This window comes from Artemia franciscana, chromosome 8, assembly GCF_032884065.1.
Source record: "Artemia franciscana chromosome 8, ASM3288406v1, whole genome shotgun sequence".
Classification (NCBI taxonomy): Eukaryota; Metazoa; Arthropoda; class Branchiopoda; order Anostraca; family Artemiidae; genus Artemia; species Artemia franciscana.
The window spans coordinates 21,771,126-21,788,035 of record NC_088870.1 but is presented as its reverse complement, the minus strand read 5'-3'; the positions used below and the strand labels follow the sequence as shown (position 1 = coordinate 21,788,035).

Here is a 16,910-nt window from a genome sequence, read left to right as displayed (position 1 = left end):
TTATTAAGGTTTTCAAAAGATTGTATGCGGTTTTAATTTTCAATTTTATTTTATTTTAAGAAACATAAATATATAGAAGGAATTAGACGAGAAGAGATGATAAGAAGGAAGACGTGAAAAAATTGAATGTACTACAATTTACGTGGAACCCATTTTTTCGGTGATTTGTTTGGATAATTTTTTCATATGAATAAAAATAGGCAGCGGTCTTATTGTTCGGTTTGCGTTTATTGTTTTTATTGAAAAGCCCATAATTTTGCTCATACCTAAAAAGCTTAAAAAGATAGGCTAGATTGGTAAAGTGAACGAAAAAACATTAATAGAGACGAAGACCATACAGACTTTCCATAATACAAACAACAAAAGGTAAAACAACAGGGAATGCTCGAAGATAATGAAAACTTTTCTAAATGAATATTTCGGTTATGATCCATCATCCGTAAACTACAGATAAATATGAAAAAAGACTCACAGAAAAAAAAAATGCGTAACCACGAAAAACATAATTGAAAATTCTTCTTAATGTTAAATGTAATCCCCCCCACAAGTAAAAAGAGGTTCAGTAGCCCCTCTCACGTTTACCTGGGGTTTTATGCTACAACGGAATTAAATGCTATAAATCACTTAGTTTTGGAAAATGGTCATTTCATCCTGGATATTGATTATATATTAATCCGTAGGGTAAAAAAAATATTATCTTAAATTTAAATAAATTTAAATAAGTATAATATATATATATATATATATATATATATATATATATATATATATATATATATATATATATATATATATATATATATATATATATATATATATATATATATATATATATATATATATATATTCATAATATAAATATATAAAAAATATAAGTGCCAGTATAATAAAAAAAATAAGTATAGTAAATAAATGTAAATACTTTAAATTTAAAATTAAAATTTAAGGTTTAGTTCTAACGAAACCTTCAGATCTAATCACTTTCCACACAAACCAAACATCACTAAGGAAATAAAAGAGATTTGTACATAAAGTAATATCTACGTATTTTTACAAGTAAATTTATAAACCAGGAATTTCTCAAACTCTTGTAAAGATAAGTTCTCAGTTACTCGTCAAAAAGGGCTGTACCCAACATGGGCGAAGGCCTGTACAGGCGGTTAATGGGTTGAATCCGTCCTGAAACTTTTCAAACTCGTAAAAAAGTAACAAAAATGCATATAAACAAATTTTTGAAGCTTTTCTTTCATGTTTCCATTAAACCCCCCTCCCACACAAAAAATCCTTGGCACATCTTTGGTATCAAATACCGTGTGACTGTGGTAATTATTATGTAGGTACAACTCAACAAAATTTGGAAAAACACCTCCAACAGCATAAGGATAACATAAATAGGCTTTAAATTCTAGCAATGATCTAGGTTATCTAGGTTAATTCTAGATAAATTCTAGATTAATTCTAGAATAAATTCTAGGTTAATTTAATTCTGCTCTAAGCTGCCATGTCCTTTATATAAAATAACTGGATATAATAGGTTATTTTTCATTTTCATTAAATACCCAGAAAAAGACTACAAAGAAAAACAAAACAAAGCGGGAGAGTATATCATACAGATAGAAAATTTTGTAGGCTACTCATTAAAGCGATTTATGCCAATCGGTATTTGTTTGAGCAATTATCTTACCAATATCAGCTTTCTTTAGAGCTGGTGAGTCATTTACGCCATCACCAGTGACAGCAACGAATTCTCCTTGTCTTTGAACACCTTCAACGATGATAAGTTTCTGCTGCGGAGAAGTTCTGGCAAACACAATTTCTCTGTAATGTCTAAGAATGTCATCTAATTGGTCGCTATTCATATCTTTAAGATCATTTCCATGGATGACGGCTGCTTGCGCAGATCGTGGGTTAACTTCTGATACAGGAATGTTTAAACGAGCAGCAATATCATCAACTGTTTCGTGACCTAAATTGAAAACGATTAATGGTAAGTTCAAGCATAGTGAAGAAATGATGTGTTATTCTGCAAAATGTTTTGCTTGGTCTGGAAAAAATCCTTTTTTTTCTTACATAGAAAACAGAATCTTGCTGGCTGTTCCGTCTTCTTGTTCTTTCCATTCCTCCACAATCTAACCCCTTGACTTTGTTTGTAAATTTCTTTTTATATGACAATCTGACTTTCCATCATCATAGATGGCGCAATAACGCTGCCCAAGTAAAGAGCGATATGGGCCAAATGATTTATTATTATTTTTTGGTCTTAGACCAGGGCACTTTGTATCAAAGGTTTTTTTTCGAAGAAATTTCAAAAAGAGGTCATTCGATCGGAAATTAGAACGACTAGTACCCTTTTTAATAGTCAAAAGTAATTAGAGAACAACTAATCCCTTCCCATGCCCGCCATTCCCCAAAACACATTCAACCAACGTTTTAAGATAGCTATTACGTTCAATGTAGTTGGAAGATCTGGAAATTATGTATTTGAGGGTGACATCCCTCCGCACCCTTCAGGGCAAGGGTTGTAAGTCATGTCCTGGGGCATCTATGGTTTATATATAAGGTTGATATAAACCCTATATTATACACACAGTATAAACTGTGAAGTGGGCTTATTGGATTGGTAGTCAGAATTTCTAGCACCTCTTTTAAGATTCGGAGTGATCCGAAGTTGGACCCCCCCCCACACACATCGTTTTTTCCTGAAATGCATCCGATAGAAGTTGAAATAACCATTGGTTGTTGTAGAAAAGTCGAAAAAGGCTCATTTAAGCAAAAATTGAAGGGGTTAGTGCTCCTTTTAATACTGAAAAGTGACTGGAGGGCAACTAACCCTCCTTTTATTAACACACACAGTTTCCCACAGTTTCCTTAAGCACATCCAATCAATATTTTGAGACGACCATATTGTTCACTGTATTAAAAGGTCCAAAAATTATGCCTTTGAGGATGAAACCCCCTCCTTCTCACACTCCTCAGGACAGAGGGTTTTAATTTATGCCCTGGGGGCATATAAGGCTTTTTGTAGATAGGGTGGTCGTATGAACTTCTGGGGGGGCCATTGGACTGTTAATCAGATTATCTAATACCTTTATTAAGATTGAAAGTGATTGGAGTGCAGATACTCCTCCCCCCCACACACCGTGTGATTTCCCGAAATGCATTCGGTAGAAATTTTATGAAAGTCATTTGTTGTCACAGAAACTTCAAAAAATGTTCATTCGATTGGAAACTGAAAGGACCTTTTTAGTAGTCAAAACTGATTGGAGGGCAACAAGCCCCCCTGCAACTAATTCCATTAAAAACGACAACCCCCAAGCCCTCGTCGTAAGGGTTGTAAGTTATACCCTGAGAGGGTAACCACATTTTTAATATTATCACTTTTTTACTTTAATAAATATTTTTTTTTAACTTTAAGGAATACATACCGGTATCTGTCAATTACAATGACAATATCAGGTCATTCATTTTTTTCTTTCAGTAAACCGCGAATTATGTTTCGGTCTTGAGAAGGCATGGAGGTTATCAGCCGAAATGATGTTAATTTTTGCTCGTTTTGATTTTGATTTGGCTATTTATTGTAGTTTCTATTTGCTATAATTTTCGTTTATTTATTAATATTGATTCGTGGTAGTTTTAGGCTTGGAAGATTATTCGACTTAGTGGAGAATTTTACTTTTCTTTTAAAAACTTGTTTTGTGGAAATTGTTTTTTAAAATTTATTAAATTGTAAAGGTTAGATCTCTCCAAAAGCTGATGAAATTTTTTTCTGAAATACTTTTATTCAATACTGAACTACAGTAAAAAGGTGATTATCAGAATCTGATAAACCAATATTTAAACACACAGCAGAAAAAGCAATAATATAAAGTTAATTCAGCACCTTATGAAAAAGCCCGAAACAAAAGAAAGATAATAATAAATATGTCTTACAGATGTCAAAGCAAAACTTATTTGAATGAAGGCATACTTATAGACAGTTGCAAATAATTTGTAAAAATATTCGACATCCTACTAGGATCTATAAAACATTCAAGTGCAGGACAGGTCATAATAAAAAATTGTTAATATTGAACAATACTAAAAAAGGATAGCACCTATAAAAGACAATGTTACAGTTACTGGCAATAAAAATATAAAAACCGGAATCATACTAATAGTCAATAAGTTTTTTTAACGTAACTCCAAAATTGTGGTTTTATCGTTGAAAGACACATTAGTTTCCATAAAATTTGATTTGGATCTTCTACATGGTTCTCTGAATTTTGGGATCTTCCTGTCGGCACGCCATGGATATTGTATAAATAGCATTTTCTTAGGAAATGTAGTGATTCGAGGAACAATCATGAACGTGTCTCTGCAGCTCAATCATAACATCAAGAACTCATAAGATGATGATAATAATTAATTGCATATTTTCGTGCTTTTCATTTTGTCTTTTTGGTTTCTTTTTAGTTAGTCTGTTTTCATTTGTCCCTCGACTTTTTATTTCGCTTTTTCTTTCGCTTTCATGTTGATTTCAAAAATCAACATCATAATTGGTATTCGTTTCAAATATTGATGTTCTAGTTAGTTTTTTTTTCACATTAATACAATATTTTTCGAAAATGAAGTACTTATGCCTCACCAGAATATACTCACGGAAACGTCCTTGCGACAAAAAGTATAAGAAATATCGAACGACAAAGATATAGAAAAACCAACAAACCTTCAGATATGATTCCAACTTGTCTGGCTATAGCTTTGGCAGTAATTGGGTGATCACCAGTTACCATAATTACTTTAATACCAGCAGATCTACATTTCGAAACGGCATCAGGAACGGCAGCTCTTGGAGGATCAATCATGGACATGAGACCAACAAAACGTAGACCGCTTATGGGGAAATTAGGTTCATCAGCATCAAATACATAGCCTCGTGGATATTGATCAGATGGTAATTCGAAGTCACAGAAACCTAGGAAAGGAGATGAGTAGTTTTAAATGTATTTTATTACTTAAATCGTATTTAAACAAAGAAATCTAATTTTTCTAAAAATACTATTTTGCTTGAGAAGTATCATACTTCTGCACTGGTTTTCTTATTGGGCACTGGTTGTATATTTCTGGCCTTCCAAGGAGGAGTAAAAGAATGTGAATATATCAGCCTACTTCTGCCATCTTAGGCACTTATACTTCGTAAAACTCTTCTTTCATTTCAAGGTTAAATCGCATGCCTTTCAACTTAATAAATTTTGTTTACAAGATTGGATAGTTGTATCTTGCCAAGCTGGTAAGGGTTAGAACAAGAGTTAGTTTTATGTTAGAGTTATTGGCAAAATATTTAAGCAAGCTTTTGGTGATATGTTTTTTTAAAAAAAAGGTGAATTAGGGAAGGATTGTATCCAAATTATATTATCTATTACAAAAATTGTAAGCATTGTGTTCCTACTAGCAGACAGTTGATAAATATGATTATTCACAATCAGGGTCAACCCTTAAAAACTGAGTGAAAAAACTACTATTCATATTGATGTTTCCGAGTTAGGTACATGTTATAAGGTTATCAACTCCGAATCGAAAATATGATGTGTGGAATTAAAAACAATGTATTATCTATTTAACCAATTTAATCTTATTTAGAAACATCAAACTATAATTTAACCAATCCAATCTTATTTAAAAACATAATCCATGATCCATAATCCATATTCACAATTTCTTTTGATTTTGAATTACTGGAATATCTATTACATACCTAAAACTCTTTCACCCATGCCTCCTAGCTCCATGTAGGCATTGTTGAAACACTCCTTCATGTGGTTGTCAAGTAGTATTTCTGTGCCGTCTATTAGAATGGTGGAACACCGTTCTAGAATTCGTTCGGGAGCACCTTTCATAACAAGAAAATAACCAGATTTGTCTTCTCTTTCGTGAACAGAAACCTACAAACAGTTTTATACTTAAAACAAGAAATTCAAAATAATCGTCATTAAGATAAGATAAGATTTATTCATCACGAAACACACATACAATATTACATTTTACTATTCCCCCATCTATGCTATTATTGTACTATTACTATATTATTACTATACTATTTTTTTGTGTAGGCTTCGACCTTATTCAAATTAGTGCTTAACCATCAATTTTTCATGTTTCATTTTCGTTAGATTTAAAACTATGTTCTTAAAAGGTTCACAACACGGAATTAGAGTCTTCAAAAAGGGTTTTTTTCATGTTTAAAAGTGATGCCTTCTTGCCATACATGGTCAAATATTTTTATGTAAAAAAAACTATAAACTTGATAGAACATGATTACGGTGGATTGCCAAAAGTCATATTTATGAAGTAAATATGGCTACAATAAAAAAGTCCTTTTTTAATGTACAATATTGAAAAAGAACAAAAATAATGACGAAGACAACACTGCCTTTCCATAATGCAAATACAGAAGAAAGAATAGCCTGTCATCAGCAAAGAAAATAATAAAAAATATAACAGAAAAATCACTTACAATAAAATTTCTTGGTGAAAAATCCAGCTTTTAAAATAGCCACTAGGTAATATTCAAATATTCGAAATATTCGAAATGTTCAAATTGGTTTTGTTCATTCACTGTCTTGGGAAAAAAACGTCCTCCTAATTCTTTCTTCTGTATTTGAAAAAGGACAAATAACCAAAAGCTGTAAAATAATATGCTCTATCGGGACATTTTCCTATTCGCAAAGTTAATATTTTTCGGTTACATTTAATCATGTAAAGAAAATGAGTTGGAATCCAAAGTGTGCTGAATTTGGAAAGACGCAAGCTGGTAATACAAAGAAAAAGTTGTAAAAAGTTTACGAATTCATAGATCTTCACAGAACATAAAATAAAACATAAGGACAACTAGTTTTGTAGAATACTTATAATTAAAAGATTTAAGGACTGCCATGTCTCTGCCCTAAGTTTTTCCCAATATATTTATGGGTTTTTACAATCTTGTCTTAAGAGTAACAGCGCTAAAAACTTTCTTTAGGTGTTTGGTAGTCATGTTTGCATGTCTTGTGAGCTGTGAAACAAGCCATATCTTTAAATGTATTTATCAAAAATAGAACAAATGGAGCTAAATACTCCAATATATTGTGTGGAAAGGCTGTATTTCTTATTAAAGCAAATTTGAACATCTTGCATGATAAAACATTTAAATGACATAAAATATAGATTGATAAATAAAATGCCAATGAACATTGTTTTCTAAGAACAAAAAAAGTTTCAACTTACTTGATATTTATTGGCAGAATTGAAAGGAATTTCAGAAACCTTTTTCTGCTTGCTTCTTATGTTCATTACAGACCCAGTTGACATCTCTGCAAATTTCAGAATAGCAGCTTCTGACGCATCGCCGTTAACATCACTACGATAGAAAACATCTATTCAAAATAAACCGGAACCATACATAATTCCTAGATGGTGTTAAAAGTCTCTTAGAGCTTAAAATGTTTTGGCTGTGCTAAAAATTGTGTGTCTTAAAGTGTCGCAAAAATAAAGGTGAAATTTTATTTTATAAAAATATTTGTCAGTCTCTTGCATACGTTAAGGCAAAACCATTTCTTTGTGATTTCCTACAATTAAATTAAAAAAAACAAGTTTTTCTCAACTGAAAGTAAGAATAAAACTTAAAACGAACGGAAATAATCGTATATGAGGGGATACACCTCTTGTCCACATCTTTTTTTGCACCAAAGATCTTTGTGCTAAAGTTCGAATTTTGTTCCAATTCTTTAAGAATGACCCCTGAATCACAAAGGCGGTTTAATTAGAATGAGTAGCCTACTAAAATACTTTAGCATAAAAGAGTGAGGTATTGATAAGGGTGTGGAACCCCACTCATATACGTAATAATTTCCGTTCGTTTTAAGTTTTAGTGTTAAGTTTAGTGTCCTTACTTTCAGTTGAAAAACTTTTCTTTTATTTAATTTCTGATTATTTTTTACAAATGCTTGGAAATCCAGCTTCCTGTAAAATTCCCTTCCCCCATGATAAATTCCTCCACGGAAAGGTCCTCCAACTTAAAATCCTCCCCGTGACCCCTCACACCCGAAAACCCACCCCTGAAAACGTCTGTATACTTCTAAATAACCAATATCATATGTAAATAAATGGGCAAAGATCACGACTTGCAGTCCTCCCCCTGGGGAATGTGGGGGATTAAGTCATCCTCAGAGACATAGTTTTACGTTTTCCACTATGTTGAAGAAAGTGGCTATCCTAAAAATTTGATCGAGTAACTCTGGGAAAAAATGAGCAGAGGGGGCCTTGTTGCCCTCTAATTTTTTGGTCTCTTAAGAAGGGAACTACAATTTTTAATTTCCATTCGAGAGAGCTCTTACGCGGTATTTTAGGACTAATGGGTTGATGTGATCACCCCTGTAAAAAAAAAACAACAACAAATAAACAGGCACAGGTGATCTTTCTTCTGGCAAAAATAAAAAATTCCACATTTTTGCAGATAGGAGCTTGAAACCTCTAGAGCAGGATTCTCTGATACCCTGAATCAGATGGTATGATTTTCATTAAGATTCTATGAATTTAGGGATTGCGTTTATCTTTTTTGAAAATAAGGCAAATTTTCTCAGGTCTGCAACTTTAGGTGGGTAGGACTAAGCTTAATGAAGCTTATATGTTTGAAATAAGCATAAAAATCATATCCTTCGATATTTGTATTGGTGGAAATTTTATAGACTTTCGGTCTATAAAATTTTGCTAAGTGGGTCAAGTTTACATTGAAATTACCTAAGGGAGGAGGGGAGGGGTTAGGCTCAGATAAAAGCAAGTTTTCCGAAGTATGGAACTTTTACCAAAAGTAGCGGAAGTAAGGCATTTTTGTATTTTCATTTTCCTAAAGAAAGTGGGAAATAATTCCTAGTCTACCACCTTTTCTTGGCTTTCATTTTCGTTTTACTTTTCTGTAAACAAAATTTTGATATATTTAAAACAGGGAGGAATCACCAATTTGAATCTAGTATAACTCCTGAATGATTGAAAATTATGATAGTTACCTTATATGGATGAATTAAAATTTGATTTAGACCTTGGTGACCTTTTTTCTACCTTCATTTACTATTTCGCTTTCTATAAAATATGGAAAAAACAACAAAATTTAGAAATGTATCTATTAAATTCTACCTAGTGATTGTTTTTCGCAATCTAACTTTAGATTCTAACTTTTTATATCGCAATTATAGCTCCTAGAAACAACAATCAACTTTAACTGGATGACTAAAATGAAACGTTTAATTGATATATCATTGGGTTTATCAGATTTCCAGATTCGTTATGTATTTTATATACTTCTCTATTTTGAAGGAAATCAAGAAATAAAATATATAAATAAGCAGGCTCTTCAGTAGTAAAAATATTAAGGTAAGTTTATCCACTCTTCACTAAAGTGCCTTTGTGTCTACTGTACGTGGTGAGACACGAATACAGCCAAATTTTTCCAAGGAAGATATGAAAACACATTTTAAAATTTCTAAAAGAAAAAGAAACTATATGAAAAGTGGCAGAACGGCCACAAAATACGAAATAGACTATTCTGTTCAAAATAGGATGTACTGTAATATCAGCCCGGGCAGTGGAAATAATAAAATTATACCTCAAAAGCAAGAATTATTTACCGTTTCAGCACAGGCAAATGAGCATGTTCAGTCTTGAATTCAGCCCGACTGCAAAGTGATGCAACTCGGATAAGCTCAGGAAATCCTTTACTACCTCGATATAGCTGGTTACCAGACTGGTTTTCAGTGGTGTCTGCTGTGACGATTTTCTGGTCGAACCACATATGAGCAACTGTCATTCGGTTTTGTGTTAGTGTGCCAGTCTTATCTGAGCAAATGGTTGATGTAGAACCTAAGGTTTCCACAGCTTCAAGGTTACGGACCAAACAGTTTTTCTTTGCCATACGCTTAGCTGTCAATGTTAAACACACCTAAGAAACAAAGTTCGAAAAATAAAATCTGTGAACGGTGTTGTAATGCTTTAGTAAATTAATTATGCTTCATAAGTTTTCATATGTAATTATTTTGTAAAAGATTAAATCAATTATCTCTGTTTATTTAGATGAGTTCTTGGACTATTTATTTTTTCGTAGAAATTAAAATTTCTTGCAATTAAAGAAGGAATAAATTTTAGAAGGAATTACTGCTTATATTCTTCTTCATACATTACCTTTTCAAATTAAAAGGTCATGGGACCCCTTCTTTTAATTTCATGAACGAGCCAAAGGAAAGAAAACTAAGATAGCTAAAGAGATAAAACCATATTATATAAATAAGGTTTCTTCTGCCTAGGTAAGCTTAGGCTCCTCTTGGAGCTATTTAGCTCAAAGAAATATCACATATGAATGGAATTTCAGTAGTTTGGAGTCCGTAGTCCTGAAAAATCACGATATTTACAGCAGTGGTCAAGACAAAGTAATTTTTTTCAAACTATCCAAAATATCTACCCAAAACCTAATAGTTTGAAATTATTTTGTCCAGAACAAAGAGCATGGGATAGTGACGGTAAAGAGATCTTTTGCGCCTCAACATGGCATCTATAATTATTAAAATCTAATAAAACTTTGGAACATTTGTAGTCACCAAATTAAATAAAAAGAAGTAAGAGTCTATAGATAGCAGCAGATCTACAAATATCTTATTCGAGATAGAATTCAAATAAAACGTAGACACAATTCGACTAGATATCGTCGATAATCTTTTTTTCTTGGACACAGACTTCTGATCTATTCAAAAAAAAAGAAAAAAAGAAGAAAAACTAAAACCAGCAGAGTCATCCTTTCAAAAAAAAAGGAAAAAAAGAAGAAAAACTAAAACCAGCAGAGTCATCTATTCAAAAAAAAAAAAAAAAAAAGAAGAAAAGCTAAAACCAGCAGTCATGCTTACTGTTACAGTAGCTAGTAGGCCTTCTGGTACTTTTGCGACGATAATACCAATCATGAAAATAGCAGCTTCAAGCCAAGTGTATCCATATAAAAATGAAATTACAGCAAATACAGCAGCTAGGGATACAGCCATAGCAGTAATAATATGGATAAAATGTTCAATTTCTCTGGCAATTGGAGTTTTCCCAGAATCTAAACTAGAAGCTAAACATGCAATTCTACCCATTACAGAGTCGTCCCCGACATTGATAACAATACCTCTTCCAGTGCCTAGAAAAAGAAACATAGTTTAAAATGTGACATCCTTCCGTTTAGATGGTATGCACCAATGTAGTAATCCGGTGGGTTTAAAAAGACGCTTAACAGACATAAAGCAATAAAATTAGAACATAATTTTCTACCACAGAATAAAGAGAAACAGTTCCTCTTTTTCACCATGATTTAATGTTATCAGTCATTGTTTTGCGTCATTTCAATAGGGTAGGGTAGTGGTGCTAGTGTGATACCCATCATTCGAGTCACCTTTATCGGTAAAGCAATACCATTTGAGTTTTTTGAATAAAAATATATGCACGAGAAAGGAAAGTAAATTTTTGTCGACACCTCCATTATTTGGTGGAAAGTATTGGTTACGACCCTCTTATACTAATGGTTTATGAGGAAAAAGGAAAAAAAAATAGACTTTCATCTTCCTATGAATTTCTCTTCCTATGTTGCATAAAAATACCTTTAGGGAATGAGTTTTGGACCATATATAGCTTCTGCAATGCGTATTACATAATGATATATATTCTTAAAACTAATAAAGACAATCCCTTGCTTATCCGTTCATTTTCTTCTGTTCCATATCCGGTAGTATAATTTTACTGACCAATAAGCAGCAAGTATCCTTGTGAGCTCAAATATATTTTGAGCAAAGGACTTGGTTTCTGAGTAGTCACGTCATTAGGATTCATCGAAAATCTTTGAAAAAGCGAGTAGAAATAAAATTGATTATTCACTCTAAGTATATTTTAGAATAGCTTTGGTCACAAATTGACTTCTAAGAAAATTTCTTATCAGCAATAGTCAAAAGTTTCAGTCATTATTTTCTATTGAGACTTTTTTTTAAGGGAGTATCTATCTGAATGTTTAAATTTACAAGTCAGTCAAGTGCTCAAAACCTGAAAAAAACACAAAAGTTTTAATTTCACAATTCACATATTAATAGGGAAAATGAGTAAAACCTAAACCCTACATTAAATACTAAAAAACTATACAAGAGAACCTTAGAAATATTTATAATTTAGAGTTTATTATAGTGTGACAAAGTTAAAGTTGGTGCTTAAGCATCTGGTTCGGGTTCCTTTGATTCAAAAGTTGGGATAGCTGCTTTCTTATCTTACAACCCAAGAAATTTAAACGTATCCAAGACTGGTAATGGGGATTGCTTAAATTTTAGTGCACTGAAGAATCAAAGAAGTAAATTTGATAGTATGATGCTTTTTCCATATGCATTGGGTACATGTGGGATCATTGTTTATAATTTCTATTATGCTAAAAGGATATTAAATGAAGCAAAAAAGGAAACACATCTTTGTTGATGTACTACTTCCATTGCACCACTCCTCTCAAGAGCCAAAAATGTAAAGCCATAAAAATCAATATTTCTGTATGGTATGAATGGTTGTCATACCCAAGAAAAACACAGAGAATTTTCTCAGATCATTTGGATCAGAGCCTTTGGAATTAAATTAACTGAAAGAGCGCAATGAATTGAAAAATATTTAGTTTTCAACGAGCACATGAAGCTTATTATACACAGGGAAAATAGAATCAAAACGAAAAAGACTGGGTGTAATTAAATTTCCAAAGATGAGCGAAAACTTACCTTCCAAAGTGTTGGTGAAGAAAAACGCTAAATTCTTTGTTTCCAAAGGATTGTCATTAGTGCACTCTGTGCTTCTAGATTGAGGTTCGGATTCTCCTGTTAGAGAAGAGTTATCCACCTTCATACTTTGGCAAGAAGTAATTCTGATATCAGCTGGGATTCTATCACCAAATTTAACTTCAACTAGATCACCTACTGTTACTTCCTCGGCTTTCAGTTGAATTTTTTTTCCATCTCGGATAACAAAAGCAAACTATAACAAAAAGTGAAAAAAATGAGCCTACAAGTCTTTGACAATAGGCAAGACCGTAATAGGGACGGAACATAGACACCTTTTCTTGCATATAGTGTCTTAAATATCTTTTTGAAGAGATTCCTTATCACTTTTGGTGCATCACCCCCTTTCCCAGGCCCAAAAGAAGTCTATGAGTCATCCAAATATTCGTTTGATTCACACTTGTACATAACTCAATATATTGTTCAAAAAAATTAAAGCTATTAGCTACAATCTTCAAAAGGTGATAAAATAAAATTAATTGGCTGCTATTTTCATAGACACATAATTTCCGACCTTTTTTTAAAATGTTTTTCTTATAATAGGTACTATTTTTTTTTAACAATCATCTAAAGCAGGCTTATGGGTAAAGGAGTCTTAGTTAATCCTAATAAGGAACGTCTATTAACATGGTTTTTTTAAAGTTTTATCTCCCTAGATCTGGTATGTATTATATACACCTGGTTAATCGAAATTGAAACCTCAGTGGCCCCTTTTAATTTCATGTTTTTATGCCTGAAAAATGTGCTAATGTCATAATTTGGGTCTGTACTGATGTAATCTCTGCTTCCATTTCGCTAAGATATCTTGTTCTCCTCTTTGGTACACATTAAAACTATAAGAAAAGCTAAGAAGCTATAAGAGCACTCATTATAAATGTTCTGAAGGATAAGCTGAGAAGCAATTGTGGATCACTGAACGTGGGTAGTAGCGTGACCCTCTAAGCTCAGCCAGAGTCGAAAAAGCTCTAGATGAGTACCTGGGGAAATCTAGGAAGGGTAAACGGAAAAGTTATGCGGAAGTACAGAATGGCTGACAGCCAGCCTCCCACTGCACTTTCTGGCTGAAGAGCCATGAAATAGAGATCAGCACCGCTGGTATGGATTACAAAATGAACACTATTCTTTTTTTTATTACTTGCTAAGGTCAAAAGTCAATTTGACAGAACAACTTAAGGTCGGCCTTACAGTTCATTTTTTCCACTCAACGTATTTTTTCCGACACCAAACTGAAGATTTTTTGTGATACGCGGAAAAATACATACTATTTTCTTTTGATTCTGAAAATGTATCCTCCATACTCCACTGTAGACAAAAAGTACTTGTTCCTCTTAGCGGTATTCTGTTTTAGAAACTTCTGAAATAGACTGCTTTCAATATGTTTTTTTTTTTACCAGTATCATGAAATTGTTGATTTTTCAAGCAATTTTTGTGTATTAAAATATAATATAAGGTTATATTTTGTTTATTGCCATCAGCGGGGGAATGCTCCCAGTATTTTGGATGTCATCAGATATTGTAGTTTTTTTTTTTTTTTTTTTTTTTTTGATCATAATTGCTCTGAAGACTCAGATGAGAAACACTTATGGGTTAAATGTTAAGTCCTAGCCGAGTGGCTAGTTCTCTAGAGTTGAGACCCTAGGTCCGACAGGACAAGGGCTGGAGTCCTGGTACCGCATGTTATTGTGTTTGAACGTGGGCTCTCTAAGCTCAACAAGAGATGACCCATGGGTACCTGGAGGAATCTGGAGAAGGTAAACAGATTGGGTGTCAAAAGTACGGGATGGTTGGCACCCAACCTCCCATTGCAGTTTCTGGCTTAAGGGCCATGAAACACAGATCAGCAATGCCAGTATGGATTTTAAATCTAACACTTTATTTTTTTAATTACTTGCTAAGATCAAAAGTCAATTTGACAGAAGAACTTAGCGTCGGTTTTACAGTTCATTTTTTCCGCTCAACATATTTTTCCCGACACTTGTGATTTCTTTTTTGTGATAGAATTCGGAGAAATACGTACTACTTCGTTTTGATTTTCAAATTTTTTTTTTCAAGACTCCAGTGTAGACACAAAGTACTTGTTTCTCTAAGTGGTATTCTGTTTTCAAAATTTCTGAAAAAGACTGCTTTCGATCTGCTTTTGAAACCAATCTGACAAAGTTGCTGATTTTCAAGTAATTTCTGCGTGTTACAATATGATGTTACTATTTTTTTATTATCATCGGTGGGGAAATACTCCTAGTGTGTTGGATGTCATAAGATATTATAGTTATTTCTTTTGGAGAGTGCGGTTTCGTCTTTTTTCTAACTTATATTAATGTGCATTCATCTCTACCGTGCATTCATCTCTTGTATAGACATAGGGAGTAAATAAATCGTTGCTATTATTGTTAATAATACAAAATAATATTACCATAAAATCGTAATCTATTACATCAGCTACCAATAAATGCTTTTGTTCTTAGAGACTTAAAAACTTATTCCAAATTGCAATTTTTTCTTGTATAGGAATAGGGAGCAAATAAATCACCACTATTATTGTCATTAATACAAAATAAGATTACCATAAAATTGTAATCTATTACATCACCTACCAATAAATACTTTTGGCCTTACAGACTTCAAAATTGATGAAACCTATTTCATGATTGATTTTTTTTTATTTATTAACTTTAATTTTCTTGCTGAAGTTATTATTGATCACCACTAAGCAGCTCATTATTTAAAATAAAATTACCTGTGGCATGAGGTTCTTGAAAGAGTCCATAATTTTTGAGGCGTTGTGATCTTGATAGTATGCAAAACATCCTGTCATTATCACGACAAAAAGAAGAGCAAGACCAAGGTAAAGCTGAAATATATAACTAATATAAGACTAACACTGAAGGATACTCGTGGGTTTGATTACTTGAAGGAGGAAGCATTTGGGGTATGGAGCTTCAAGAAAAGCCTATTAAACAACTGCACGGCTATCCTAAATCCTATCTTTGCGAGGGCTATTAAATTGAAGTTATCTATTGCTTCGTTTTATTAAATTAAAAGCAGCGCGATTGGAAAGATTAGTGCTGCAAAGTATTTGAAAAGAAAACTTAAACCATAGCTGTCGATCTCGGGAAGTTAACGGCTGCTTAAGGGACCAAAGTCATAACCAAGATGTTTTGTCATCACCAAGTTGCCTTGGATCAGTATTTAATAAAAATAATTTTTTTTTTAATTTTTATGAATCTGTTAGTTGATCGAGTCCAAGTTATAAGCGACAGCCTTACCTCCGTAAACTAAAAATTGACAGGCATGGTTTTGATTATGCATTCATCTGCAGAGGAAGACACGAATAACTTATGTTAATATCTTGGAAATTCAAATCAACATTATGTTTTTTTGAAGCCACTAAAGCTCTGATTTAGACTTAAACGGCCCAAACATTGGGAGAGTGATCATTAAGTCAAATCCTCAGTAAGAATCACCCTTAGGCCACTCATTGCGTCCCTAAGTGGTGGAAAGGGGAGCATCTCTCCAATATTCAGGGTACCTCTAGGTAGGGAGACAGAGACAAAGGAGAGATCCAGTCTCTGGGGGTCTATAGATAAAGCTAGAACAACCACGTCTGGGGGTCATGGAATCAGACGGAGGAGGTGGAAGACTCCTCTAATGTGCAATGAGCAGGGCCTTCGGTGTATGAACATATCCGGCCAGTCAAAAACCTTCTCTTAGCAATGGGATAAATTGTTGATTGAGCAGGCCCCCAGAAGCGCGCATTATTGACATTATATATGGCTAGTCCCAGCTAAAGATGGAGAGCAGTGGCTTACTCCTGTCCTGAAATTTTTTAAGGAGCCTCCTTTCTTCTTTTAAAAGTATAAAAAGTCATATCAAGAGTTACTTAAGATATTTAATGATGCTGTAATGCCTTAAGCAGCAAAATTGCTATGCGTGGTTAATTATAGTGTATTACGCTTCTTTGAGTCTACAATAAAAATTCTCGACGATGCTAATTCACAGTTTTAGCTACAAGACTGAAATCAAATAGCATTCAGCTTGAATATATCCTTAAGCTTCAAATACTTTTGATTTGATCACTAAATG

The 16,910-nt window shown here is 33.0% G+C and overlaps 1 protein-coding gene across 1 annotated transcript in view; it reads right to left on the bottom strand.

Annotated features, from left to right (window-relative positions):
- Positions 1-1,684: 1,684 nt before the first annotated feature.
- Positions 1,685-16,910, bottom strand: part of LOC136030136 (sodium/potassium-transporting ATPase subunit alpha-A) — a gene marked incomplete at its 3' end in the record, with an annotated part of 29,324 nt that continues 14,098 nt past the window's right edge. The window contains 8 exon segments of the mRNA XM_065708832.1: positions 1,685-1,966; positions 4,706-4,954; positions 5,735-5,921; positions 7,243-7,375; positions 9,639-9,949; positions 10,905-11,173; positions 12,774-13,026; positions 15,565-15,678. Of these exon segments, the coding sequence (XP_065564904.1) occupies positions 1,685-1,966; positions 4,706-4,954; positions 5,735-5,921; positions 7,243-7,375; positions 9,639-9,949; positions 10,905-11,173; positions 12,774-13,026; positions 15,565-15,678 (1,798 nt within the window).